The sequence below is a fragment of the Monodon monoceros genome, unplaced genomic scaffold (genome assembly GCF_005190385.1).
Source record: "Monodon monoceros isolate NGI ecotype Baffin Bay Population unplaced genomic scaffold, NGI_Narwhal_1 Super_Scaffold_5, whole genome shotgun sequence".
NCBI classification, from domain to species: domain Eukaryota; kingdom Metazoa; phylum Chordata; class Mammalia; order Artiodactyla; family Monodontidae; genus Monodon; species Monodon monoceros.
Window position 1 is genome coordinate 89328346 of NW_021703782.1, and position 27086 is coordinate 89355431.

The window sequence follows — 27086 nt, forward strand, 5'->3', positions numbered from 1 at the left end:
AATTTATTATCAAAATGCCTTGAATATTCAAGATGATTTGTCTATTATAATACACATTTAATCATACTCAATATATGATGACTGACAACAGAATTAGCTGTAACCACAAATGAACACCTTAATTTATTAAATACAGTGGTAGTAGAGTCCAAATTCTAACTTCTAAGAATGCCCATTTTTTTTTATCATTAATATAATTTTACATCTTCAGGAACACTCACAGTTCCATTTCTAACCTTTCCAAGCAGCAAAAAAAAAATGTGTTCTTTTAGCTACTTACTAATCCAGAAGACACTTCAAATAAATATGAACCATTTTCATATCACTATTATCTCCATCATTCTCCTCATTAGCTGTGTAAGTATCCAAATGCCTTCATGCTTTATGAAAATTTGAAAGTTCTTCTGCCTAAAAGGCTGGCTGTGAACTTGGGCCATCCAGTGAAGTTCTCCTTAGTATTACTCCAAGTAACTCTCTTGAGCTGTAGTTGGAAGAGTAAAGGTTGTTTAGAGACATGGTTTCTATGCCTAGCTTTCTCTACCTTGCTACGTGATATGTGACCAAGTAGCCAAGGCTACATGGCACGAGAGTCATAAAAAAGGGAGCCTTCCTGGGTCTCAAATCCCATTCAGTACGATGGCAATAATAATGTTCATCAAGCCAACTCAGGGATGTTGGGAAGCTCAAATAAGAAAACATATTTGAAAGTGAGTGCTTAGAAAAGTTTTAAGTACTTTCCCAAAGTATGGGGTCATTATTAAACAATCCTCTTCGCTTAGAAAAGAAACTTGCTCTTTCTTCCAGAAAGCTGAATCATATAAGTCTTTTTTTTTTACATAATAGAAGCTAAAATTATACTGCATATTTTTTAAAAATATACTAAAGACTTTCTAATAATGCATTGAATCTGTTGGCTTTGCAGCTGTGGCTAAGGGGTTCCCATCAATAAGTAGAAGGTCAAGGCAACAATGAGAAGCAGACAGAATGGAGAGGAGAAGGTCTGATAGGCAGCTGATGGCATAAAAATGTCCTCATACTTGTAAATACTGACAACACGCTCTGAAGTCGGTGGTGAGTCTATATCGTGTCGGGTGATGGAGCCTTTAAAGAGGAAAGAAATAAAAAGGAAGGGGCAATAGAAAAAAGGTACAGATTTAAAATGATACATGCAAACCACAGAAAAACTAAACTTCAAAGAACAAGAGCTACTATTTTTTTTTCCAAATATATTTTTTATGTATGGCTCATTAACCACTCCTGACCACATGGACTCCCTTGCAGATGGAAGTCTATGGGATATCAAGTGGTAGCCTGCCCAGGCCAGACCAGAGAGGGTGTGGTGTGCTGTGCGTCTGTATGTCTGCATGTCTGTCTGGCAGAGTGGTGTGGAATGGTACAGAAAGTAAGAGGATTAAGATACCAAACAAGCCTTTGGATGGGAAACGTTTTTTGACCTGTATGCACAGGCTGCTTAATAAGCTGAAATTGATAGGAAGGGCCTGACCTTTGGATTAACCCATATGAAATTTAGGAGACTAAGGCATATGAATTTAGAGCAAAGATCTTGGAAATAGGGCTCAGAGTGAGGGTTTTTTAAGGTACTATTTGCTAGAGAAGCTGTGTCCAACTGGACATGTCAAGCCCCTGCTGCAGTGTCCGTGCTGGCTCCTGTTAACACAAACCAAACTCCTCCGGCTGGCAAGAGTTTTTCTCTCAACTGGTCCCATTCACCTCTCCTCCCTAACCTCAATCATTGGTCACCTACATGAATTCCCAGGCTTAACTATGTACCTCCAATTCATACCTTTCTTGAGGGAAAGGCTAGATACAGCTACCAAGAGGCAGAACCAAACTCAAACCCAGAGTTTTAGATTCCAAATCCCATCATTTAAAATGAGTTCATTTCTCCAGCCTAGGACATAGTTTATTTCCCAGGGCACTGAAAGTACTCAAAGGTATAACTGTAGGTCCACTGTCGGTAACCTGGGAAATAAGCAAACGGAGAAGGTGTCACAAATCTGGAGGCATCCATATGTTTTCCCAACTAGAAACAGGCAAAAAAAAAGGGTATAAAATCTCCAGTCGATCAATGGGAACAATTTGAAGAGGAAAAAAAGATCAGATTAGGCAACGGATAGCTGATGAGAAAGATGCAGTTCCCAGAATGAGTTCTCATACAGGGACTGAGAACAGCTCACTTCCATCCCTGGTCAGGCCATCAGGCTGATGAACCAGGAGGAATGCTGTAGACACAGTGTAACTTGATTTTAGCAGCCTCTCAAAGGCTTCATGATATGCTTGGATCACTGTTGGGGAAATGCTGAAGAGCCTTGCCGCCCAGAGTGAGGTCATCAGTGGACCAACTTGTTAGAAATGCAGAATCTCAGGCCCCACCCTAGACCTACTGGAAACTGCATTTTAACAATATAGCCAGGCAATCCCCATACACATTAAAATTTGAGGAGTAATGGGCTAAACAATAGGATAATTTGGTAGATTTATGACCACCAGAATAGTCATAAAGTGAGTGTCAATCTCTAGAGAAGTCGCCAGAGGCCCTTTCCTGTTCAGTATTTTTCTATTTAGAGCATAGGAGTTAAGAGTACTCACTGATTTTGAAGTCAGACAAATCTAGGTTTGAATTTCAGTTCTTCCATTAATTAGCTATATAGCCTTGAGCAAGTTCCTTAATCTCTCTAAAATGAGGATGATAATTCCTACAATTCTGGAGGACGTGGTGAGGAGTAAATGAGACCATTGTGAGAATTAGAGTCCACATACCATATACAGCAGACATATGATCTGTTTCATTAAGCACAGAGCTCATCATATACTATCTTGTACATCTTGCTCTAACTATGCATGTGTATAACTTGTCCATTTCTGTGTTCATGTGTGTAAGTCCATTATAACATTCTGAAGGCAGAACATTCATATCGCCTCTCTCTCTTATGTTAGGCAAGTGCTTATCACTCTCTCGCCCAGTAAATAAGGACTACAAGCACAGCCGTGTCTGGTGTTTAATTCAGATAGCAAAATGTAAGCTTACCCTGAATGGCTGGACCCCAAGCAAACAGATAATACCAACTTAAATGCAGATCAACAATCGTTTCATCTCTGGGAACATTCACAGGCCGTTTAAATCTGCAGGTGACCCGATTATTCTCAAAAACTCCTTCCTCATCTCTGGCAGGATTTCTCTGAATCTCCTTTGCCCACTGGCCTACGTTATAGAAGTGCTGTACGCGCACCCTGCCGTTGTCGTCGTGGACGCAGGCCATGACATCATCACCACCCTAACACGAAAGATGATGGAGAAAAAAGTCAAAGGTGTGTCTTTGGCAAACTTTTCTGCTAGAAAGAAATTTCACTCCGAAATATACGATCCATTAACTCTGTAATTGGAAGCCCCACCCCAAAAAATTGTTCTAAAAGCCATTAAAAATCTTTAACCAGGGACTTCCCTGGCGGTCCAGTGGTTAAGACTTTGCCTTCCAGTGCAGGGGGTGCGGGTTCGATCCCTGGTCAGGGAGCTAAGATCCCACATGCCTTGCGGCCAAAAAACCAAAACATAAAACAGAAGCAATATTGTAACAAATTCAATAAAGACTTTAAAAATGATCCACATCAAAAAAATCTTAAAAAAAAATCTTTAACCAAGTGACCAGAGTTTGTATCACCATAGCGGACATCGAGTGCCTCCTAATGAGCCATTTAGAGAAGAATACATCACCAGCTCTCCAGCAATCCTGCCGAAAACACAGACACTAACCTCATCGTAAGCCAACAATCAGACAAACCTGAATGGAAGGTCATTCTACCAAAAAACTGGCCTGTAATCTTCAAAAGGGTCAATGTCATGAAAGACCAAAAAAAAAAGATAAGAAACTATTTCAAAATAAGTAAGACTAAAGATGCATGACAGCTAATGGTGTTCCTAGACAGACTCCTGAGCCATAAAATAAAAATTTCTGTAAAGGGCAGTATTGGGACAAAGGGCAAATTTGAAAATGGACAAGTATATTTGATAATACTATTGTATCTATGTTAAACTTCCTGAAATTAATAAACTATATAATGAAAAAGAATGTCTTTGATCTTAGGAGATACCCACTTAAATATTTAGGGTTAAAAGGTCATGATATCTTCAATTTAACCTCCAAAGCTTCCAGAAAATAATAAAAATAGTAAGTAGTAGCAGCAGTCAGAGTTGTTGTAGTAGCAGCAGCAGTAAAGAGACATAAAGCGTATGTGGCAAATGTTACTGTTTGAGAAAAAGTGATAGTGGTGACGGTTCCACACCATGAATGTAACTGATGCCACTGAACTGAATACTTTAAAATGGTAAATTTTAGGTTATGTACGTTTTGCCACAATTAAAAAAGTTACCATTTGGTGAATCTAGGTGAAACATATATACAGGAGTTTATGGTCCTATCCTTGCAGCTTGTCTGTAGGTTTAACATTTTCATAAAAAACAAGCCAAAAACGTTATAGGTGTTCATCAGTTATAACAAATGTCCCCTCCTGTGAGGGATGCTGATAATGGTGGAGGCTCTGCGCGTGTGTGTTAGGGGGGTATGTGGAAATCTTCTGTACCCTCTATTCAATTTTGCTGTGAACCTAAAACTGCTCTAAAAAATAAAATCTAACGAAGAAAACAGTAATGCATCATTTCAAAAAAAGTTAAAGGTTATTAAAAAAGGGTTCCATTTTGCTTTTCCTGTGCATCCAGGTTTGGAAAACTTTTCAATCTGTGCTTCTTGGAGTAATAGGAGAAGAAAAGAGAGACCTATATATATGTATTTTTTGAGACCTATACTTTAAAGGCCTCTAGATAGCAAAATGTCAAACATAAAACCTGAATGCTCCTCACTCGACCTCCCTCCTCTGAGCCCCCTAATCTTAACAGCTGCACCATGAGTGCAAATGCATTCCAGGACAAGAGATGGTCAATTGCAGTGCAAGCCAGCTTCCGGGATGACACACACCTGCTGTTTCTCCTATTGACCCTAAAGTAGGAGATAAGTGATATAAATTAGTATCCATGCCGTCTTACCAGGTGGACCCACTGTCTTACAGCCTGGACTGAGAAGTGCATTCTTCTAGTGACTCTCCAAGAACAAACTCACTGGAGCTCTGATTGCTTAGCCTGATCCCCCAGTCTCTTCTTACCGCCCACATACAACCTATGTCCAATCCACCAGCAAAGACTGTCAGCGCTACCTTCAAAACATATCTGAAATCTGAGCCCTTCCTACCACGCCTGCTGCCATAACCGTGGTCTGAGCTGCCCTCCTCTCATTGGAAGAACCTCAAAACAGACCACGTGAAGAGAAGAAGCAGCAGCACACGCAAAGGTTCAAAGGCCTAAGAAAGTCTGGCTATTTGGGAAGCACCTTGGCACAGTGAATGGCAAATGATGACGCCCCAGAGGAAAGAGAATGCAGCAGAGGCACAGACGGAAGCAGAGGTGAGGGATGGTCAGCTACCTGGGTTCCTGCCTGTTCCCGTTCACAGTCCTTTCTGAGGACCAGATGTGTTCCTGCCCATGCACACTGTGGAAGACTGAATCGTTGGACACAATTCTGCACTCCCCTGCTGTTATATTATGTACATACACCTTCACAAGGCTTCTTGCTAGAGGGAGTGTATTTCCCTGCCCCTTCATTCTGGGCTTGGCTGTGTGAATTACTTCAGGCAATGCAATATTATCAGCAGATGTGATGTGAACACAGGTTTGAAATAAGCTTGGATGGCTCTTGTGCTTCTGCCTCTGCCATGAGAAAAACACGCCTGGGTAGCTACTGGTTCCAGAATGATTAGAGAATACCTGAATCCAGGCCATGGCCTGGAGCCAAGCCCAGCTGAGTCCCAGCCAATCCACACACATGTGAGCAAGAAAGAAATGCTTCCTGTTATCAGCCGCGTAGTTTTGGGGGCTCTCTTGCAGCAGTACTGTGGAAATAACTAATGAATACAGGTACCACGAGACACCCTGTGCTCTCATAAGCAACCCTTCCATCTCCGTTTAAGCTAGCTTGAAATTTCTTTTCACTTGTAATCAGAGAGCCGTAACTAGTATAATTGTTATAAGGATTTGATCAATTTACTTGCTTTACTTTGAAAGAGAAAATTAAATGCCAGAAATCGGCTTCTCCCATTTAAAAGTGGCGTCATAACTTAGGGAAACACAACCATGCTCATTCTCTAAAGTCTAAAGTAGCACAGCAAACTAAAGAGAAAAATCAGCTTCTATCATGCTTTGTGTCTTACCATTTTCTTGTCTGAAGAGAATCCAACTGCTACCCAACCATCTGTGTCTGCACTCAGCTCAAATTCCACATCAGCCCCTATCATCCGGTAGCTAAGGAAGTAGTCACAGGTCTCTGCATTACAGCCCGGTTTGCCATATCTATAGGATATATCAAAACAGATATTACTGCTTCCTCAGCCACTTACTCAAAATACATCAACAGAACATCTGTGTGTCAGGCAGGACGCTAAGCAATATTAATAAATAAATTAGATCTTTGCTACCTGGGATCTCAAAACCCCAGTTTCACTCAGGAGAGACCATGGAGACGGAATGCTCCTCTTTATCTACCTGCAAACTGAGGTCCAGAGATGGGAAGGAACTTACCGAGTGAATCAAGCTGGAACAGGACTGAACCTGGGCCTCCAGGCCTAGCCAGGGTTCTCTACGTGTTATTAGAGTTTCTCAAATATTAATTATTACTGAATTATTTCTGCATCCCTTTTAGAGAAAAAAAATTCTCTGAGTTAATAATTTAAATAATTTAAATTACCAGTTCTTTTCACTTACAAATTTTCAATTAAACTACAAAATTAAACTAACAAAAATGGGCAAATTAAATATAGATTAAACTACAAAACCAGGAACTTTTAAATTCATAGCATTCACGTGACAAATGAGGTCATTTCACTGAAAGCGACGTTCTGCTTACCTGCATGTAGTGTGTCTGAGTGGACTCTGCAGGGTCTTTATTTTGAGCATGTTCTTACTACTAGACATGACTCCACTCCCCTCGACTTTTATTTATCTGAATTGCTCCACAACACTTATACATACAAGGCACCAAACAAATGCCTCATCTGGTATTCACTGGGCGCGAACGCATCATTTATTCATAAAATTTGCTTTTGCTCTATCGGGCTACTTGGTGCTAATACAATTCAGACACTAAAGTATAGAGCACTGTAAGGTGGTTATCCAGATAACCAGATTATGCGTTTGTTAACCTGTTTAAGGAGCATCACTGAAATGAAAACATGAATTTAAATTTTCTTCCAGAGGACTTGTGGATCCTTTAAGGATCAGCAAGCCCTAGTTTCAGGAACACTGCTTTACACCATTTTCAGAAACGACAGAAAATTGTAGCAACGGGTGGGATAATCTAAGCTCAGATGGAAGGTATCTAAAAGTACAGGATGCAAGGCTGCCAAGTATTGACGGAGGAGGGAGACAACGAACATGCAGCTCTGCTGGCAGATACCCTGAGAAGCTGGCAGGAGGTGTAAGCTCAAGACCACAGGAACTAGGCTGAAAAACCTGAAAAGGGCGAGGAAAGCTAAAAGAGGGGCGAATGGGCCAGAAAGGAAGTCTCCCTGAAGCCAGCAGGGCACTAAAATGCCTTCGCTTCTCAAAAATATCCCCTAATCACCAGAAGTATTCTTTGCTGACTATCTGCCCCAATAATCATATCACTGGATTTTTAAAAATTCCTTAGAAATACACTTGTAATCAAAGAAAACTCAAAACCCCCATGTTCAATTGTTTCTCCTTGAGCACTGAACCAAAAAAAAAAAAAACAAAACCAAAACATTCAGTGCAGTGGCCATCAAAATCTTTACTCAAGGACAATTTGTTTTAGGAAATAAAGGATTCAAAGAAAAGGAGGCTTTCCCAACAAAGCACAGCTGTCTAGACGGGAGGCCCACCGTCTACACTACTGTTTTCTAGCTCCAGCCCATCAAGTCTTGACAGCATACTACAAATAATCAGGCAGGAACTCACTAGATCTGAAACAACTAGCTAGACACAATAATCAATGCGTAATGACTAGTTAGTATCATACAGCTACCCATAAGTCATGACTATTGATTTGAAAAGGAACTGGGTCTCAGGCACATCTATTATTGCCTGTTCCATCCACACCCCTGCTGAATAAGCAGAGACATCTGTGTTATGTGATTCTTTTTCCTACAGCCAACTGGTTAGACACCTGAGCCAATGGCGTACAGTCATAAATGAAGACCTAGAGAAGAACGTTCTAGGGCCAACAGGCATGCTACAGCTCAAGGCTTGGAAGACTGAAACCTGGGGTGGCCATCAGAAACAAGCCGCATCTCTGCTGAAGTTATGAGGGGTACAGGTCCCTGGTTAGAGTGAACTGCATGCAATTTAAATACTACCTTGAGAAGTAAAATCAGAGTCTTGGCTTTAAAGTTATCCAACTCGCAGATCTACCAACCTAAAGCATCCCTTAGTTTTTCCACAGTCATCCACTTTGATTTTGGCAAATGGATCCACAGGAGGAGCAGTAGGGAAAGGGTAACCTGGCCAGTGAGAATAAATAATGGTTAGAAAATCCAGGAACAACGTTTCCAATGAGAAATGCTTCTTTTTAGTAGGTTGACTATTCTCTAGCGCACGCGTCTAGAAATGGTGAAGGCCTCAGAAAAGAGCTTTGTTGAAGCCTAATCACCCTTCTCATGAGGGGCAGGTAGGGGCACACATCTTTGAACCCAGCCTTGCACGTTAACTGAGAAAGGGCTTTTTCCTCATTTACAGGTAAGGAGCCTGAGGCACTGAAAGAGGACATAATATCATACCCACTGGCTCACCACTGTCCCCTGAGAGTGTGAAAATCACAGTTTTATACAATACACATGTTCTAAGAGAAAAAATAAATGAAACATTTCTATATTTGATAGCAGAGGTTTTCCATTTATAGCTATATGTTATAATATGATTTTTCTGTTTCTCTGAACTTCCATTTTTCATTAAGCTGTATAGAACATTTTATCTCATTAATTCTTTAAATAAATCATTTCATGCATCTTTCTTCACATCATAATGCATTCAACCACACATCAAAGGAAAGCCTGCATTATGCTTCCAGTCTGTGACACAAATATTTTTCTTCTAGGCTGTCCACTCCCTGCACCATGTGTGATTCATCTTGTATTCTCTGCCCAGCACAGTGCTTGACACTGGACATTGAATGATGGTCAAATGAATAAATAAAATCACCCATAGATATTAGGCAGTGCGAATACACTTAAAAAAATTATTGTATTAGTTTTTCTTCTCTCACTATTCTGAAGTCCTTTCTTTGTGATTTGTAATTTTTTTAAATGAGGTTTTGTTTACTTTGTTTCATTAAATTATACTTAAAAAAAAAAGCCAACAGCAGATGCAAACTATTACATTTAGAATGGATAAATAAGAAGGTCCTAGTGTATAGCACAGGAAACGATATTCAATATCCTGTGATAAACCATAATGGAAAAGAATCTAAAAAAAGAATGTCTATATGTGTATAACTGAGTCACTTTGCTGTACAGCAGAGATTAGCACGACATTGTAAATCAACTACACTTCAATAAAAAAAAAGTCACCAGGCCACATTTTCCTGGTTCATATCTGTGCTCTATGGACAGTTCATCTCTACTACCCTGGATCTTGATCACATACTAAAGTATAGCCCTACCTTTTCACCATCTTTAAGTACTTGGGCCAGATGCATTACTTTTTCTATTTTCATGCTTATTTTATGCTAAGTCGTAAATCCACTTAAGTACTATAGACTGAGTCCCACCTTGGATGAGTTTTTTGTTTTTCTCTTAATATTTATGGAGTTCGATGCTACTATGTTAAGCATCACCCTATATGTTCTTCCTCTTATTTCTCACTACAATGCTGTGGCTATTTTTTCTCAGAGTATTTATCCAGGAATGCAATGACTACTTATGTTTTTAAGGTTCTCTAGGTGTCTGAAAAAGACAATCTCTTGTAATGTTGCTTCTGACGCAGGTTCACCATTTCCTTCCATCATCCTTACTACTTCCTAGCATCTAGAATAATACAACAGCATATAGCAAATTTCCAGCTCAATAAATGCCAGTAATTATTACTATTGGATTATTATTACTATTAAATTTTTAAACTAACCATTGGGTAAGATCGTCTCTAGAAGAATGGGTTTCTAAGCTCCAAATAAGAGCAAGTTCTGGAACAAAGCTCACTTATAAATGTATTGAACAAGCTTATTAATGTCGGTAAATGGCTTATTTCTCAAGGCTTTTCTAGCACTGATGTCCTATTTTATATGCTTCTAAATCTTGGAATGAGAACTTTTGTTGTCAAATGAATTTGGGCATCACTTAATAATATCACATTTTCTTCTCATTTTGTAAGATGTTTTGTTTTTTTAAGTATAAATTTATTTATTTATTTATTTTTCACTGCACTGGGTCTTCGTTGTTGCACACAGGCTTTCTCTAGTTGTGGCGAGCGGGAGCTACTCTTCGTTGCGGTGCGTGGGCTTCTCATTGCGGTGGCTTCTCTTGTTGCAGAACATGGGCTCTAGGCACACGGGCTCAGTAGTTGTGGCTCGCAGGCTCTAGAGCGCAAGCTCAGTAGCTGTGGCGCACGGGCTTAGTTGCTCCGTGGCATGTGGGATCTTCCCGGACCAGGGCTCGAACCCATGTCCCCTGCACTGGCAGGCGGATTCTTAACCACTGCGCCACCAGGGAAGTCCCTGTAAGATGTTTTGTAATAAAGAATTTGATTGGTTTTTGTCCCTGGTTCCTGGGAAGGAGACTCTAAATCCTTGGAATTTCCCAATGGGTCTTTCTTATTCCTGAGCCCCTTGGGTTCACACCTGAGTTTATGCTAAGAGATAAGATGACTCAGAATGGGGACTGGTCACTAGAAAGACGAACCACGTGATTAGAGGTTTGGGGCTTTGAGCTAGCCCTGCCTCCAGGGAGGGGGTGAGGGGCTGGAGATTGAGTTCAATTCTGTAGCTAATGATTAAATCAACCATGCCTAGGTAATGAAACCCCAATAGAAACACTGGACACTGAAGCTCAGTGCAGCTTCCTGGTGGTGAACACACTGATATGCCGGGAGGGTGACAAGTCATGATTCCATGGAGAGGAATCCTCTCCTTCCAGGACAGGACATGGAAACTGCATTCATGAGCCCCCCAGACTCTGCCCTGTGTGTGTCTTCATTGGCTGTTCCTGAGCTGTATCCTTGATACTAAAACTGTTATTGTGTGTACAGCCCATTCCTGAATCCTTTGAGACATTGTAGTGAATTATAGAACCCAAGGGGGGTTGTGAGTGGCCCCTGGATTGGTAGCCAGTTGGTCTGAAGTGAGGCTAGTCTTGTTGTGGACCATGCCCTTTAACCTGTGGGGTCATTAGTGCCAGAACTGAATTTCAAGACACCAACTGGGGTTGGTATCAGAATATAAGCCAAGCAATATTATATTTTTTTCCTGAAATTAAATGATCTACTATTTGGAATAAACTAAGTTTGGACCACGTGCCAATATTTAAGCTCCTGTATCTCAGCTACAACCCAGCCTCTACAGCCAGCTGTAGGATGGGCTAGTACTCTGCAAACCACATCTCTCCTTTGCCAGCTGGCTAGGTTCCGCCAAAAGAAAACATTAAAGGGAGGTTGGGAGGCAGGAGGAGGGAAAGACCATTTGTTCCTGTTTGATTGCTGTCCAATGTGCAAGTCCTCAGCAACTCTACTTCATCCTTGCATTGGCAGTCGGTTTGAGTTTACAGCTTTTTTCTAGACTCCCAGGACCAGCCTCTTCAAAGGAACCAGCATCAGCTGGGCAGACAGCTCATTCTCAGAGGATGGGCTGCACCTCTGGGGTCGGGGTGGGAGTGGGAGGTCCCTTGTCTGAGCTCTTGGCTCTCACAACCTCAAGCGCTTCTCTCTGCTCTCTCAGCCCCAGGGCCGGCAGCCGCTTCCCAAAGTGACTTTCTCTGAGCTCCCTTTTTGCTTCTGCAGTCCCCTCAATACCTTTTCAGACAGCTCCCTGGGCTGGTTATCCTGTTTTAAAAAGCTTACAAAATTGGTTTCTGTCTTTCTGACTAAACCTTGATGGGTAGAGAGTAAGTGTATTAATCCTTGAATAGCAATACAATGTAAATGTTTGTGAAAAACCATATCTTATTAGCAGTTATCATCTTGAAGCCTAGAGAACAAAGATATTCAGTTGGATCTGTTTTACATGCACTGTACAATTTTATTGGAAAATTATGTTTATTGTAGAATTTTAATTTTTAAATACCCTAGGTACACAGAATTAACGATATTTCTTGATTTATGGAACACTCCGTTGTATGGATATACAGCATTTTTTTTCCCATTCAGGGGCTGACAGACATTTGGGTTGTTTCTACTTTGGGGCTATTATGAATAATGCTGCCATGAACATCTGTGTACAAGTCTTTGTGTGAACATATGTTTTCAGTTCTCTTGGAATAGAATTACTGTGTCATATGTTAACTCTACGTTTAACCTTGTGAGGAACTATCAAATTATTTTCCGAAGTAGCTGCACTGTTTTACATTCTTACCAGCAATGTACTGTGGGGAGGTTGGGGGAAGGTCCTTTTTTTTTTTTTAATTATAGCCATCCTAGTGGGTGTTAAGTGGTATCTCATTATGATTTTGATTTACATTTTCTTAATGACTAATGATGCTGAGTATCTTTTCATGTGCTTATTGGCTATTTGTATATCTTCTTTGGAGAAATGTCTATTTAGAGCCTTTCTCCATGTTTTAATAGGGTAGGCTGTCTTTTTATTATTGAGTTGTAATGTATTAGCTTTTTTTTTTTTTTTTTTTTTTTTTGCGGTACGCGGGCCTCTCCCTGTTGTGGCCTCTCCCGTTGCGGAGCACAGGCTCCGGACGTGCAGGCTCAGCTGCCATGGCTCACGGGCCCAGCCGCTCCGCGGCATGTGGGATCTTCCCGGACCGGGGCACGAACCCGTGTCCCCTGCATCGGCAGGCGGACTCTCAACCACTGCGCCACCAGGGAAGCCCTGTATTAGCTTTTTAATCTCTGATATGTCTAGGGTTATTTCTCATTCCTAATATTATTTGTCTTCTCTCTTTTCCTCCTTATCAATCTTGCCAGAATCCTATTGTGAGAGTTAATTTTATGTGCCAACTTGGCTCGGCCAGGTGCCCAGATATGTGGTCAAACATTATTCTGGATGTTTCTGTGAGAGTGTTTTTGGATGAGATAAACATTTAACATTTTGTATCAGTGGACTCTGAGTAAAGCAGATTGCCCTCCATAATGTAGGTGGGCCTCATCCCCAGCTGGACAGAACAAAAAGACTGACCTTCCCCGGGCAAGAGTGAATTCTGTGGCAGGTGGCCTTCAGACTTGAACTATAACATCGGCTCTCTCCTGGGTCTCCAGCCTGCCAGCCCACCCTGCAGATTCTGGACTTGCCAACCTCCAAAACTGTGAGCCAACTCCTTAAAATAAACTTCTCTCTCTCTGTCTCTCATCTATATATACATACACATCCTATTGGCTGTGTCTCTCTAGATAACACTGACTAATACATGTATCTGCTTCATTCATATTTTCAAAGAATCACTTCTGGCTTTTTTGATCCTCTTTACTGAATATTTGGTTTCTATTTCATGAAATTCTGCTACTTCGTTATTTCTTTCCTCCTACTTTCCTCAGAGTTTTTCTTTCTCTAACTTCACAATTCTTTGGCACTTCTCCTTTTCTTCTATCAACGTTTAAGCCCAACAATCACTGCCTCCAGGGGTTTCTGCCTGGACATCCCACAAGCAAAACAATTCCAGACGCCCAACACTGAGCTTCTCCACCTCCCAAATGCCCTTCCTCCTATGTTTTCTATCTTAGTGAAGAATCCCACCACCCACCCCCAGTCTCCCAACCCTGAAACCCTAGATTCCTCCACCTGGAACATTTCCTCCGTCACCATTCCTTTCATTCCCACCCTGAAACATGAGCCTGCCTCTTGGCTATTGCACCGCCTCCTATCTGATTCCCCCACTTCCCTTCTAATTCTTCCACCAGCGCCAGGCTTCTAAAACAGAAATCAGATCTTGTCACAACGCCATTTGAAGACCTTTACTGGCCTCTCCCCACCCCCTCCTATCTCTCCTACACTCACTCGTCTTCCTTAGTCCTGAGATGTATGCGTCAGACACCCAGCCATGCCAGCTTCTGCTTTTCCCCTTAGCTTTGTCCATGCTCCCACGTTTTTCTTCTATTGAAGTATAAGTTGATTTAGAATGTTGTTGCTCCCACCTTTTTATTACTGGTTTTTGGTGGTTTTGTTTGTTTGTTCCTTTCCCTCCACTTTCCATTTTAGTGCTTTCTTTCTCTTTATCGAAAATTAAAATTTGGACGAAGACCAAATAATATTGGTTTGAGGCACAAAAACCTTTCTATTCTCCTTCCCTTTCCTTCTTCTCACATGTGCCCTGTAAACCCCTCCAATTAACTGTTCTGTTTTGGAGGATGAAAGCCATTTTTACCTCCCTTCAAGAGGCACTTACTGTCTTGGTTCATTTCTCCAGGTTCTCAACATGCCTTTGTTGTTTCCATTCTTGCCTAACACGCAGCCATTATCTGTTCCTCTTTTGCAATCCCTTGGGCCTGTTTTGCCATACTCCACTAGGTGGATAATGGCTTCTCGTTTGCTATTTATTGCTTCTAATTAACTGCTTGGATCACAGCCCTCAGGTATTAATTTGGTACTTAATTCCTTGAAGTTTTAACCAGAAATTATCTGTTCAAATCTCTGAGAGCTACTGCATCAGCCTATTTCTCTTTCTGGACTGCCTGAATCGTTACTGCTTATCAGAACCATATAATGAAGCAAAAATGTCAAGGGACTTTGTAAAATGGAACATTCCACCCACGTGGAGCCCGTTTAGCAAAGCTTTCATCATGGCACTCCACCACTCAGGAACCTGCAGTTCCCAACTGACTACCCCATCAATTCCAAGCCCCTCTTTTCAAGTTTGCCCCTAAAAATGCCCCATCCCGCCTGTTCCACTGCATTTCCTAGCACATGTGTTTAGAAGAGAGGTCCACGGGGGCCCTCTCTTCTAAACACGCTGGACACCTCGCACCACCTTATCCATAAAGTCAATCAACAACAAACCCACCCGGTTCTCTGCTACTTTCTAGCTGTGTGACTTTAGCTACAATATTTAAACTTTCTGGGGGTCAGTTTCCTTAACTCCAAAGTGGGAATAGCAGTAGTATCTAAGTCAGAGTGTTGCTATAAAGATTAAAGTTAATATGGGTAAGGTACTTAGGACAGTGACTGGCACACAGTAGGCACTTAATAAAAGTCAGCTCCAGTTAGTGTTATTATTGGGTTAGATTCATGGATATGAATTAGATGTAGATTATTTACCTTTAAATTATTTACCTTTTCTGTGATTTGTTTTGGTTTTATTCTCCTGCCCCCAAACAATATATATATGTATATATATATATATATATATATATATATATATATATGCTGTTTCTACTTTGTCACTGAACAAGGTGACACTATCTTTGTTCAAGCCAAAGTACTATAAATACTATAAATGAAATACTATAAATGAAAAAAAAAGTGTGCATGTGCCTCTGTGTGTGAGTGGGGGGGGGTGTCTTTTTATTCTCAGTACGTATATATGCACCACAAGGGGAAAAGCATCCCAAATGTTTATATGTATGGGGATGAGTTACGTATCCACATACAATACACAGTAGACACAGGAAGAATATAGGCAGATGAAGGAACTCCTGCCCTTCCCCCCAAGCTCTGTTCTTCTCTCTACTGCCTTACTAGCTCTTTCCCAAGGTGGGAAAAATTGTGGTCAGAACTCAATGGTCAGAAACTCACTGACTGGGCCATGTTTTACAAGCGGTCAGACTACTATACCTTAAAGATAAGCAACCTTGAACGGTGTTCCTTGTTTCCTTCCAAAGTAGGGTATGGCCCAAGGGCAAGCCAGCTACCATCATCCAAGTGGCTGGCTGATGAGTCTCAGGGTTTGCTCCTCAGACCTGGTCTGTAAATCTTAGCAGCAAGGAAAAGGGAGCAGCAGGCTTCACTTAGGACTTAACCCTAAGCCAACACCCAACTCCATTTTTTTCAGAGAAACCTCAGAATAGGAGGTTTGCCCATAATCATGTGGTAATCTGTTTGATATTTCTACTGTTGTTCTGAATATATAGATTCTGGCTTTGAGAACCTCAAGGGTAAGAGGGTATGAGTGATAGGAGTCAAGCACCAAGAACCTATCCAAACTGTTAACCACAGAGAGCACAAAGGGTCACAGCACGGTTAGACAGTGTACTCTGGGAGAACATCTTGCCTAACGGCAGGGAATGGGGGGAGAAAAGCAGAGAAGCCCTCTGAAAGAGGCAGCAACTGAGCTGGGACTGTAACGCTCAGTAGTACAGGCTAAGACATTCTGAAATGAGAATGTCTTAGCCCGAGAATTCTGAAAACTAGCATCATTAAACCAAAATATAATTTCAATTAAAAAAATGAACATGTTAGGGGGTGATGAGAAACATCAAGTCAGCCAGTGTTCAGCCTGTGGCCTGGGGGTCTTGGGCAACCTGGACACTGGAGAAATGGTCTCTGGACAAGGTGGGTAATGGTCACTGGGCTCAACCAGAGTTTCAGGGAATTCTCCATGCCCACCCCATTATTCTAATTCCCTTTTTCTGATTTCATACCACTGGGCTACTTTTTCATTAAAAATTCAGTTTGTCGGCAACTTTGAACCTGAGAAGGGGGTACCCTGCATAGAGAAAACAGCCCAGTCACTAGAAAAAGACAACCCCACTTGTACTGATAGAAAGATAGAATTGTTTAAAGGTACTATTTCTACCTCTTCATTTGCCACTTCCTCCAAAATCAACTGGTCTCCCTCCTTCCTTCTCCACTGAACTCACCAGCCATTACCTCTCATTTCCTGAATCCATCAACTATTTTAACTCTTCACTGGGCCTCCCCATGGCATGGGACACTCTTCCTGATGCCTTTTTCCTTCGTCTCCTGGGTGGGAACCCATTCTGGGACATTTCCTCATTCTGCTTCTCCATCGCTGGCAGTACCCTTTTAAGGCAGTGTCATTGATTATTTCTAAGGATCTTGGGAAAGTCTCTACTCAGGACCCACAAGGCTAAAGCCTAGGCCCAGGGTAATCTAGTAGGCGTGCTTCCCCTGGGAGGCTCACCCCACAAACATGCCCACTAGCACCCACCAGATGGTTGTAGGATCAGCCTTTGAAGATAAGTGAAAGGATCAGAGAGAAGAGTAGAATGGGCAGTGAAAGCTCAGAGTGAGGGAAAGGAAGGAGTGAGAGATGGTTGTAAATGAAAGTTGGGTCAGACAGAAAATTCCAGATAAAGGAGTTGAAGCTTCCTCCAGGGAGTAGGTTGGAGCCATTGCAGATTTTTGAGGGTTAGAGCCAGGCTTCAGGTTGTATGTGCAGAATGGGTGAGAGTGCCAAGCAGTCAAACTAGAGATCTGTACACATATCACAGGCCCTGCTACCCCTGTAGGGTCACCTCACCTAAGTGCCCTCCCCCTTTTGTCTCACCAAAGTCTCTCACACTTCCTGGTTCAACTCTATAAAGCTTTCCTTTGGGCTGCAGCCCACCTGATGTCCATGTTCATAAAAGTGCCTGGACTATACAACTAACTTCATTCTCTCTATATATACAAACTGACATAGAATCTGACTTTGTTCTCCATTTGTTAGATGCATGTGCCCAATGAGAATATAATTTCTCATGTGCCACCTTTGAGTCACCTAGCAGTGTACTAGGCTGACTATGAACAGAATAACTACGTATTACATGCTTTCAAAAAGAGATGGATTTTGTACTATTTATTTTTTTATAGAGTGACAGATTCTACTTCTGCTTGTTGTTCCCCTACTCTGCCCCTGCATTCTTTCCTTCTCCCTGACCACGTGGCTACCCAGCTAGAACACTCTACTTTTCAGCCTCCCTTGCAGCTAGGTCATGTAATTAGGTTCTTGCCAAAGAAATGTGAACCGCAGTGATTTGTGCAACCAGCCTAAAAGGTAATTGTTTGTCCTGAACTTCCTCTCTTTCTCCTTTCCTTAAGCTTGAACAAAGACGTGCAAGCAACCTGACTTCCACACAGATGAGGACAAAGCCTTAGAGGGTGGGGGAACAACATCAGGGAAAGAACCTAGGTCCTTGAATGACCTTGTGGAACAGAGCTGGACCACCTGCCCAGACCAGCCAGACTCAAGTGAAAGAAAAATAAACTATTTTATTTAAGCCACTGCATGTTGGGGTCCCTGTTTCAGCAGTTAAGCATCTACCCAACTAATGTATTTCCCCAAATCCATTTCTCCATATAATACAGTAAGTCCAGCTTTTGAATTGGGCATATTACTTCCCAGATAAAGGCTACATTTCCCAGCCTCCTCTGCACCTATGTGTCACCATATGACTAGGTTGTGGCTAATGAAGTGTAAGTAGAATTGTTACATGGGCCTTCTGAGCAATCTCCTTATAAAGCAGTCAGTGACCTTCGACTGCCTACTTCTAGATTTCTTTACCTGACAGAGGAACTTCTATCTTATTTAAGCTATTAATGTTTGTTTGTTGTAGGTAACTAAACCTAATCTTAAGTAACAGATACATCCAGCGTCATATCATCCGCTGGGACACACAACATTTCAAAGCCCAACTTGATTCTTGGATATTCCTCTTAGCAGAAGAAAAGGAAAATCACTTTCCAAATTGCAGAAGTAAGAAGCCAGTTTCCAATTCCTTCTGAAGAAAATCAGCTTGGCTTTTGTGCTCACTGAAACACTGCCTCTACAGGGAGGTCATTGAGGGACAAACACCCTGTCTCTGGGCCCACCAGGCCCCAACAATGGTGGCTCACACTAGGGATGCATGACATGTGGGAAGACAGTAAAGAAGTGGGATGGAAGTGGGGAAAGAGATGTGACCCGGCTCTCGTGGGCAGGGCAGTGAGCACGAACAGAACGCTGAGCTTGGGACACTAGCCACTGCAAATTTAGGTCCATACAGACAGGGAGGAAATAAGGCAACATCTCTCTTTAAATTGGGATTTCTGCTTCCCACCAGCTGCTCTTATCTCACACACCCTAGGCCAGATGGCAGTCTCCTCCCTTACCACCCTCTACCCCAATCCCTGACAGAGACAGAGAGTGGAGGCCAGATGCTGAAAACTGGGGGAGCCTAGACTCAGCCCCACCTGTCCGCAGCTTCGCAGGACTTGGCTGACCACCTGCCTCTCCCGGCCTCAGTCTCCCCACCTGTAAAGCCAGCAGCGGGTGGAAGGCGCTGACAGCTCTTGAGACCACTTGTCCAGGCGGATGGGTAGTGGGAGCCACGCGCTCCCCGTCCGGGCCTCGGCCGTGCCGGCGCTGCCTCCATTCGCATCCTAACCAATTGCCCGCCCCCGCCCCCGCTCCTGCCGCCTCCGGTCCCCGTCCCGGGTCTCCGCTCCCGCAGCCCCTCATCCTCCCGCAGCCTCACCCTCCTCGGACAGGTAGCGTAGGTCGTAGAACTCCCCCGCGAAGGTGCCGTAGGAGGAGTCGTGGCGCGGCACCGCCTCGTCGGAACCCGAGTCCCCTCGCGCGCGGCCCCGGGGCCCCCGGCCCCCGGCGCCCGCGCCGTCGTCCGCGGGGCTGGCGGCACAGGCGACGGGCCCGGCCAGCAGCAGCAAGAGCAGCGGCGCCCAGGCCCTCGGGCGCTGCCGGCGCGGCCGCGCCATCGCTATCCACCGATCCCGCAGCCAGGCCGCTCGGGCCGCAGCAGGGGCGCCGCGGGCGCAGGGTCGGTACTGCGCGGCCGCCGCCGACAGCACGCGTCCGCCCCCTCCCGCAGCCCGCGCAGCCGCGGAGCCGCCCGCACCCGCCGCCTCCCGGCCTCGGTCTGCGCATCCTCGCTTGCGCCAGAAGCCTCCCCTTCTTCCTAGCATCCTCTCCTCCTCGCCCGAACTCTCTTTCTCTGCCTCCGTTCTTTCTCCCATTTCTCCTCCCTCCCTCCACGAGTCTCTCACAGACACAGATTTGGCCCTTCTACCCTCTTGCTACTGCTCAGAAAGTGGTCCGCGGAGCAGCAGCAGCATCCCCAGAGGCCAGCATGTTAGCATCACTAATCTCGGGCCCCACGGCAGACACGTGACTCAGGATGCATTTTACCAATATCCCCGGGAGACCCCAGTATACGTTCACATTTAAGAAGTGCTCCCCGGAGGGTTCACCTTGAACACACCTTGTCAGAGTCACTGCTTCCCCCACCTTGTTCCAGCACTTTTTGGTTTATATAAAGCACTTACTATATCCATTACTTCTTGGGACCATCACTGAAAAAGTTGAAATTGCAAGATCCGCACTTTATAGATAGGTAAACCGAGGTCCTTAGGGCCACTTTAAACATAGGTAAACCGAGGTCCGAGGTCCTTAAGGTCTAGTTTCCCGAGAGAAACTAGAACCCAGCTCTTTGGGCTGGATTCACATAGACTTTTGGCGTGTGCAGTCAGCAGAGGCTGCCGGTGCCCTTGCGTACGTAACGTGCCCCCTTCAACACCAGGCAACTGGTTTACTGGTTTCCCCACAGCGAGCACGTACAGGCCTTGGCAGGCCCGGACCGTGGAATTCCCGACTTTCCCAAATCCATTCCTGCCGCTTGCAGTTCACTTCCGGTTATTTACTCAGCCATTCATTCATTCATTCATTCACACCAAGCACTTAACTACATGCCAGGCCTTTCCAAATGATGGTTTTGGAGTGATAACACATTCAAACCGCTAAGCTGTTTTCCGCTAGAAAACATGGATACAATTCTTTTTATGCTAGTATTGCAGATCCAGCATTCTAGCTTGCTTTTAAATTTTATTTTATTGCATAAACAAACAAAATAATTACGGAGGCAGAAAAGCATAGAGGTTTCAAACGTAGGCCCAGAAGTCAGGCAGTGCCGCGTGGTGATCAGTAACCTCCATGATGCACTGGAGATTAGGTAAGATGATAGAGGTGAGGATCAGTGGTATTGAATGAATACCTATAGTATTAAACCCTATGACAATGAACGAATGAATATGCCTATGGTTCTGAAATACAAAAATTCAAAAGAAACTAGTGATTACAACCTTTTTTGGCCCAGGAGAGATGGGAGACAGGGGACTGCTGTGAGAAGTGAGAAGTTTTGTGTGACCCAGAGGTCAAATGTTTGCTTTTAGGTATCAGTTAACACTGATGGTGGGTTGTCCAAGTGGAGTTTAAACGTGTTTATCCCGACAGGTGATTCAGGTATAATTCATGGAAACCCTGGGCTTCACTAGGTCTCCCAATATCCCAGTCGTTGTAAGAAATACGTCAGATTTACTGCTTGAAAAAGGTAAGATGAACTATAATTACTTTAAAAATCAAAACAAAGACATTTCTTTCCCAAAAACATAGCTTTCAGAGGATAAAATTCTAAAATACAAGAAATCCAATCAATTGAAAATCTGTTAGAGTATCCCTAAAAGAACAAAAAAATCCAAAAATAAAATCTTATTGTTAAAAATTGAAATGTCTTTCTTTTCATCTTCCTGTTTATCAGGAAAGATATGGCCAATTTTAAATGGACCAATGTTTAGCAAAAAAAAAAACAAGCATTGGACTTCTGATTCTGGTGTTGATTCACTGGTTTGGGAATCCAAGCTGTTATCTATTACTTTATTTTGTATTCCCTTCATTTTAATTAATACAATTAACAGTGATGGTGCCAGATATAAGGCAGATTAAAACCAGGTCATTCTTCTGGTAAACTGGTCTGGTAAAACCAGGTGGGCTATTTTTGGGGGGGTGGCAGGGGATGTCGGGTGCTGGTGTTGGAGGAGGGTTTGCACCCACAGCTTAAAATGAAGCTTGTAGGTAAACTGCAGATTTCAGTGAGCTACCCATGATCAAGGACCTGGGGTCCATGGACTCAAAGGCGGACACAGATGGGTTTCAGGGGTGGTGTGAGGATCCAGTGAAAGTGCTGGAATGATGTGTGACGTATAGCTTTTTCTAGGGAGAATACCTAGAAAAAGTGGGTCACTTAAAAGTCTGCACGCCACCCCAGGGCCTTAGAACCTACTCTGGTTTCCAATTCCTTACGGGCTTGGCTGCTTCCTTTCACGAGGTTCTCGCTCATCCACTTAAATTGCTTTGGGGATTTTCTTATTCTTTTTGTTTTCTTACAAGATCTCAGCCCTGGAGGGAGACCTGTTCTCACCCTCGGCACATATTCCCTACTTTGTTACATCCCAGGTTTTGCATAAAGCCTCTGCTCCCCACTGATGTGAATCCACAATACTGTGGTTTTCTCTTTTGTATATATTTTTCGAGGAAGAACGTTTCCTGAACATGCTGAGACCACTGCCTGAACAAGAGTTGGGAATTCAAACAAGAACTTAGAGATGTACCTGAGTTTAATTTCATTTGCATTTTTAAAAAAAGATAGCACCTTTATTTTATCTTCTCAAAGCCATTTCTCTAAAACAATTTTTTTCTGTTATAAACTTCACCCCCCACAAATCAGTGCTGCATCTCGGTATCTGACCAGTTTAACAACAGATTTGCCCATGCTTCTGTCTGTCTAGTAATATATGTGATTTTTTTCACTTTTGATTGTTTATGAAATAAAAGTTGTGATCTTGGCAGTTCCTCAAAAAGTTCAACATAGAGTTGCCGTATGACGCAGCTATTCCCATCTCAGTTATATACCCAAGAGAACTGAAAACATATGTTCACAAATGTTCATATTATTCATAAGAGTCAAAAAGTGGAAGCAAGCCCAATGTCTATTAATTGATGAATGGATAAACAAAATGTGGCATATCCTTACAATGGAATATTATATAGCCATTAAAAAGGAATGAAGTACTAATACATGCTACAACATGGATGAAACTTGAAAACATTGCGTTAAGTGAAAGAAGCCAGTCACAAAAGACCACATATTGTGTTATTCCATTTATATGAAATGTCCAGAATAGGCAAATCCATAGACAGAAATCCAAAGACAGAAAGTAAATTAGTGGTTGCTAAAAGATATGGGGAGGGGAGAATTGGTAGTGACTACAGATATGGAGTTTCTTTTTGGAATCATGGAAATGTTCTGTAATTAGATAGTTGTGATATTTGTATGACATTATGAATATGCTAAAAAAATACTGAATTATATACATTAAAATGGTTAACATGGTGAATTTCAAGTTTTTTAAAAGCTGTGATCTTTGAGATGATGAAAGAAAGATAAAGATGGTAACAGAATATTCTTGTGCTATTCTGGGAGTGTAAAACTTGGGGTACATTCAGGTGGGATCTTCTGAATGCTCTAGGACCTCATTTTTAAACTCTTTAAACATAAGGATCTCCTATGCAATCTACAATCCACAAACCTGGGGTTGCAGGATTCCCAGGCCACTTGCATTAACCCTCACCCCCATACCCACCAGGAGTCTGTGGCTCACAGTCTGCAACACTTGCTCCGGAATGATTATGTCAGCAAGCTGATTTTTCTCCCCGGACATAAGATGTGTTGTGTGACCGTATGGTACTGCTATTTTGGTTTTAAGTATATAAAAAAAAGGCGAAGTGATTGTACCAATTCACTTTTATCCCTATGAATCCACCCAACACAATGTCATCTTCTCAGGTCACAATGCCAAGCACCCAACATACATGTACGTAGGCAAATAACCAGGACAACTGCTGAAACAATGGAATCCTCTTGATTTTACTGGTTAGGGTTGAGCTGCCAAAGGTACTGGGTTTTCATACACAGTAACAGCCAACTTGTTTGTGATCAGACTTCCAGTGACATCAACCTTCTGAAACATCTGTGAACCCAGGGGGACATAGGGAAGAAGCAGCAGGCTCAGAGCCTCCTGAGAACAATGGCCAAAAAGCCCATGCATCCCTCCTCGGAAGCAAAGCCAACCTGACACGTATGTAACACTGAGTTTCCCGGCTTCCTCAAGAAAACTTCAGTTTTGCCCTGGAGGTTTCCATCAGAGAGCCGGAAGTGAAGAGCAGAAGACTGAGAAAGCAGGTTAGAAGAGGAGGGATTGGCAAGAGGTAACAACCCCAGAAACAGATATTTCCCCCGTACTGTACAGGAACACATTTTGTATCGTGTACACAACATAAAGAACGGCTAAAGCTGTTTTAAAAGTACAGCCGGGGTCATGTAGTATTGGGGTGGAGGGTAAAAGTTCCCAAATACCACAGTTGCCCCCAGACAGCTTCACCAATGGAGCAGACAGCAGTGCAAACCATCAATGAGAAAAGCATTAGTCTGTGAAAGGCAAGCCAAGCCCTGCACATCTGGATAGGGCCTGATGACATCACTGCACCACACCAAGGTACAAAAGGGGCTGATGTTTGTAATGATGACCATGAATCATCAAGAAAAGGTTAAATACTCTCCAGTATACTCTGTTTACTAAGGCAGGGAAGTGTGTAATATATTTTAGAAAGATTTCCCTCAAAAAAATATTAAAATTGTATAGATTCAGCACTTAAAGGGTTAATCCTCTGTTATCTGAATATTTGCGTACATTACCTCATTTTACAACGATGCTAGTCAATGAGGCATTACTTTTTTTTTAATAATCATTAGTATCAAATTATTGGCACCATTCAGGTTTAAGGATAGGGACAGGAGAGCAAATTATACAACATAAAAATACAGTTCTGATACAAATATACGAGATCAATTCCACTTAAGTGGTCATAAGAAATGGATGGACATTTTACACACAAGGAAATACAGCTAGTAAGTCACCACATGGAAAAGTGCTCAGCCTTGCTAGCAATTAATGAAATAAAACCACCTTTCAAGAAACAACTATACGCACTTATTAAACTAGCAAAAATAAATTAAAATGGCACAACCCAATACTGGCAGAACTATTGGTAAATAGAAATGCTTATACATTGCTGGTGGCATCATAAATTGTAGAGGGGGTTCAAGCATTCAGAGAGGATGGGGGGTTGAACTTGATGACCTTTAAGGTCTTTTCAACCCAGAGACTGGATCTTTCTAGAAAGCAATCTGGCAATATGAAACAAGAGCTATAAAATACCTCATGCTCTTTGACCTTGTAATCTCTCTTTGGAGATATTCCCAAGGGGAGAATCCAAAAGAAGGAACATTTTTTACAAAGACATTCATAGCAGCACTATTTATAAGAGTGAAAAGTTAGATATAACTCAAATATCTAGTAATGGCAAGAAGTGAGGTTAATCATGTTACATGGATACAAAGAAATCAAAATTGGTGACAGCAGGATCAGTGTTGAAAAGAGGAGCTGTGTGTTAGATGGAAGTAATCAAAGACCATGTACACACTGACCATACTGATGTAAAAATGTGTGCATATTCATTGAGAAAGCATGGGAAACATTTCAGAGGGCTAGTCTGTGGTTAGGGGGTTCTTAATTATTCCTGCAAAGTTGTTCAAGTGCATAATAAAAATTTAAAAACACATTTCTTGAAACTATATAAAAAGAGAGCAAAGTTTCTTCTGGTCAAGTTTCTATCAACAGGACATGAGTTGATCAACTTTAGAAATAATTTTCCTTTATGGAACACCCAAATGAATCCTGATATCAAGTCACTTTGTAAGGATTTTTAGACAATTTAAACTATAATGTCTTACTTTGGGTTCAGTAATAAATTTTATATATCCCCAATAATATCATATGCCATAAGTTCACAAGTTAAATTGTATTTCAGATAAAGCTGAAGTACCTTCAGCTCTGGTGACTGCAGCTTTCCTTTCTTAGTTCACCTACTTGTGTCTGAATAAAAATGAATGTTAAAGACTTTATAAGATCTGTGTATTTACCAGTGTAAATGAAAAACCAGCAGTAAAGAATTATTCTCTCATTAAAAATGACTCTAACAAACAGTCAAAGCTTGGTGCAAGTGTCAATCATACAAAATCACATGGTTGAGATTGACAGCAAAGGATTCCGTGCCATATTAACCCCTGTGGTTATTAATATATACACACAGGTACTTCTGAAAAGGAATCCTGGTTTTCCCATCTTTCTTCTAGGCTTACCAAATCCTGTCTCAACTACACTGAGTAGCAGAAAAACTCTAATACTCAGGAGACATAAAATATCTTTTCCGATAGAAGTCAAGCCAGAAGTTGGCTTTGACTAACCACAGAGACCTGGGCCAACAGAGCACACATTTGTATGTCGTGCTAGAGTGATCACACAAAGCCCGAAGAAAGAAAATGGACAGAAGGCACCATGCCATCCTCCAGGCACCAAGGGGAGAATTTCACAGTTCGGTCATCAACAGTCTTTTCATCATTTTCTCTCTCTCCAGTTCCTGCCGGAGCGTCTCTGCACTGAAAAACAATAAGGTGACAAAATGGTGAGATACACGCTCAAAAACGGTAAGAGCAGTCTCAGTTTAAATGTCGTCTCCCAGATTCTTTCCCAATCTGAGTTCTTGACTTTCTCTTTCAGGCTCCTTAAGGACCCCCTACACTTGCTAGCATTACAGTGACCTGAAATAGGCTTCCTATAGGTTTCCCCCACCAGACGGAGAGCTTCTGAAAGCACCGCTCCTCAGGGGACTGACTGTTATATATGCCATTCCTCTCTGAAACCCTGGAGCCTAGCACAGGATCTGGCACATAGCAGCCGCTCAGTAAAGGTCATTTAAATGAATGGGAAAATGTCCAGGGGTTAGATTTCTTTAAATCACGTTTTCAATTGGTTTCATATGCACTTTCTCCCAGAATTACCTCCAATGTTTTAATAAATAAAATTGAATTGAATACATAAAATTGAAGTAAAATTGGCTGCTTTAAGAGGTTGCTGCTGAGTTCTTGGCCCTCGAGCCCAGTTGCCTATCTATGGAATTTATCTCCACTGTTTAGGTGCACGCATACACACACACACACACACACACACACACACACACACACACACACACAC

General features: G+C 42.3%; 2 protein-coding genes across 3 annotated transcripts in view; both read right to left on the reverse strand.

The window, feature by feature from the left end:
• Nucleotides 1-779: 779 nt before the first annotated feature.
• Nucleotides 780-20028, reverse strand: FRRS1L (ferric chelate reductase 1 like). Its single transcript, XM_029203851.1, is given in 6 exon segments — nt 780-1101; nt 3050-3296; nt 6277-6415; nt 8496-8580; nt 19622-20000; nt 20002-20028. Coding segments are annotated over 6 exon segments (1050 nt in total). The 3' UTR covers nt 780-928.
• Nucleotides 20029-23737: 3709 nt separating this feature from the next.
• Nucleotides 23738-27086, reverse strand: part of EPB41L4B (erythrocyte membrane protein band 4.1 like 4B) — a 142024-nt gene continuing 138675 nt past the window's right edge. For both annotated transcript variants that reach the window (XM_029203340.1, XM_029203338.1), the window contains exon 25: nt 23738-26491. In XM_029203340.1, the coding sequence (XP_029059173.1) occupies nt 26422-26491 (70 nt within the window). In that variant the 3' untranslated portion in view covers nt 23738-26421. The remainder of the gene's footprint in view (nt 26492-27086) is intronic.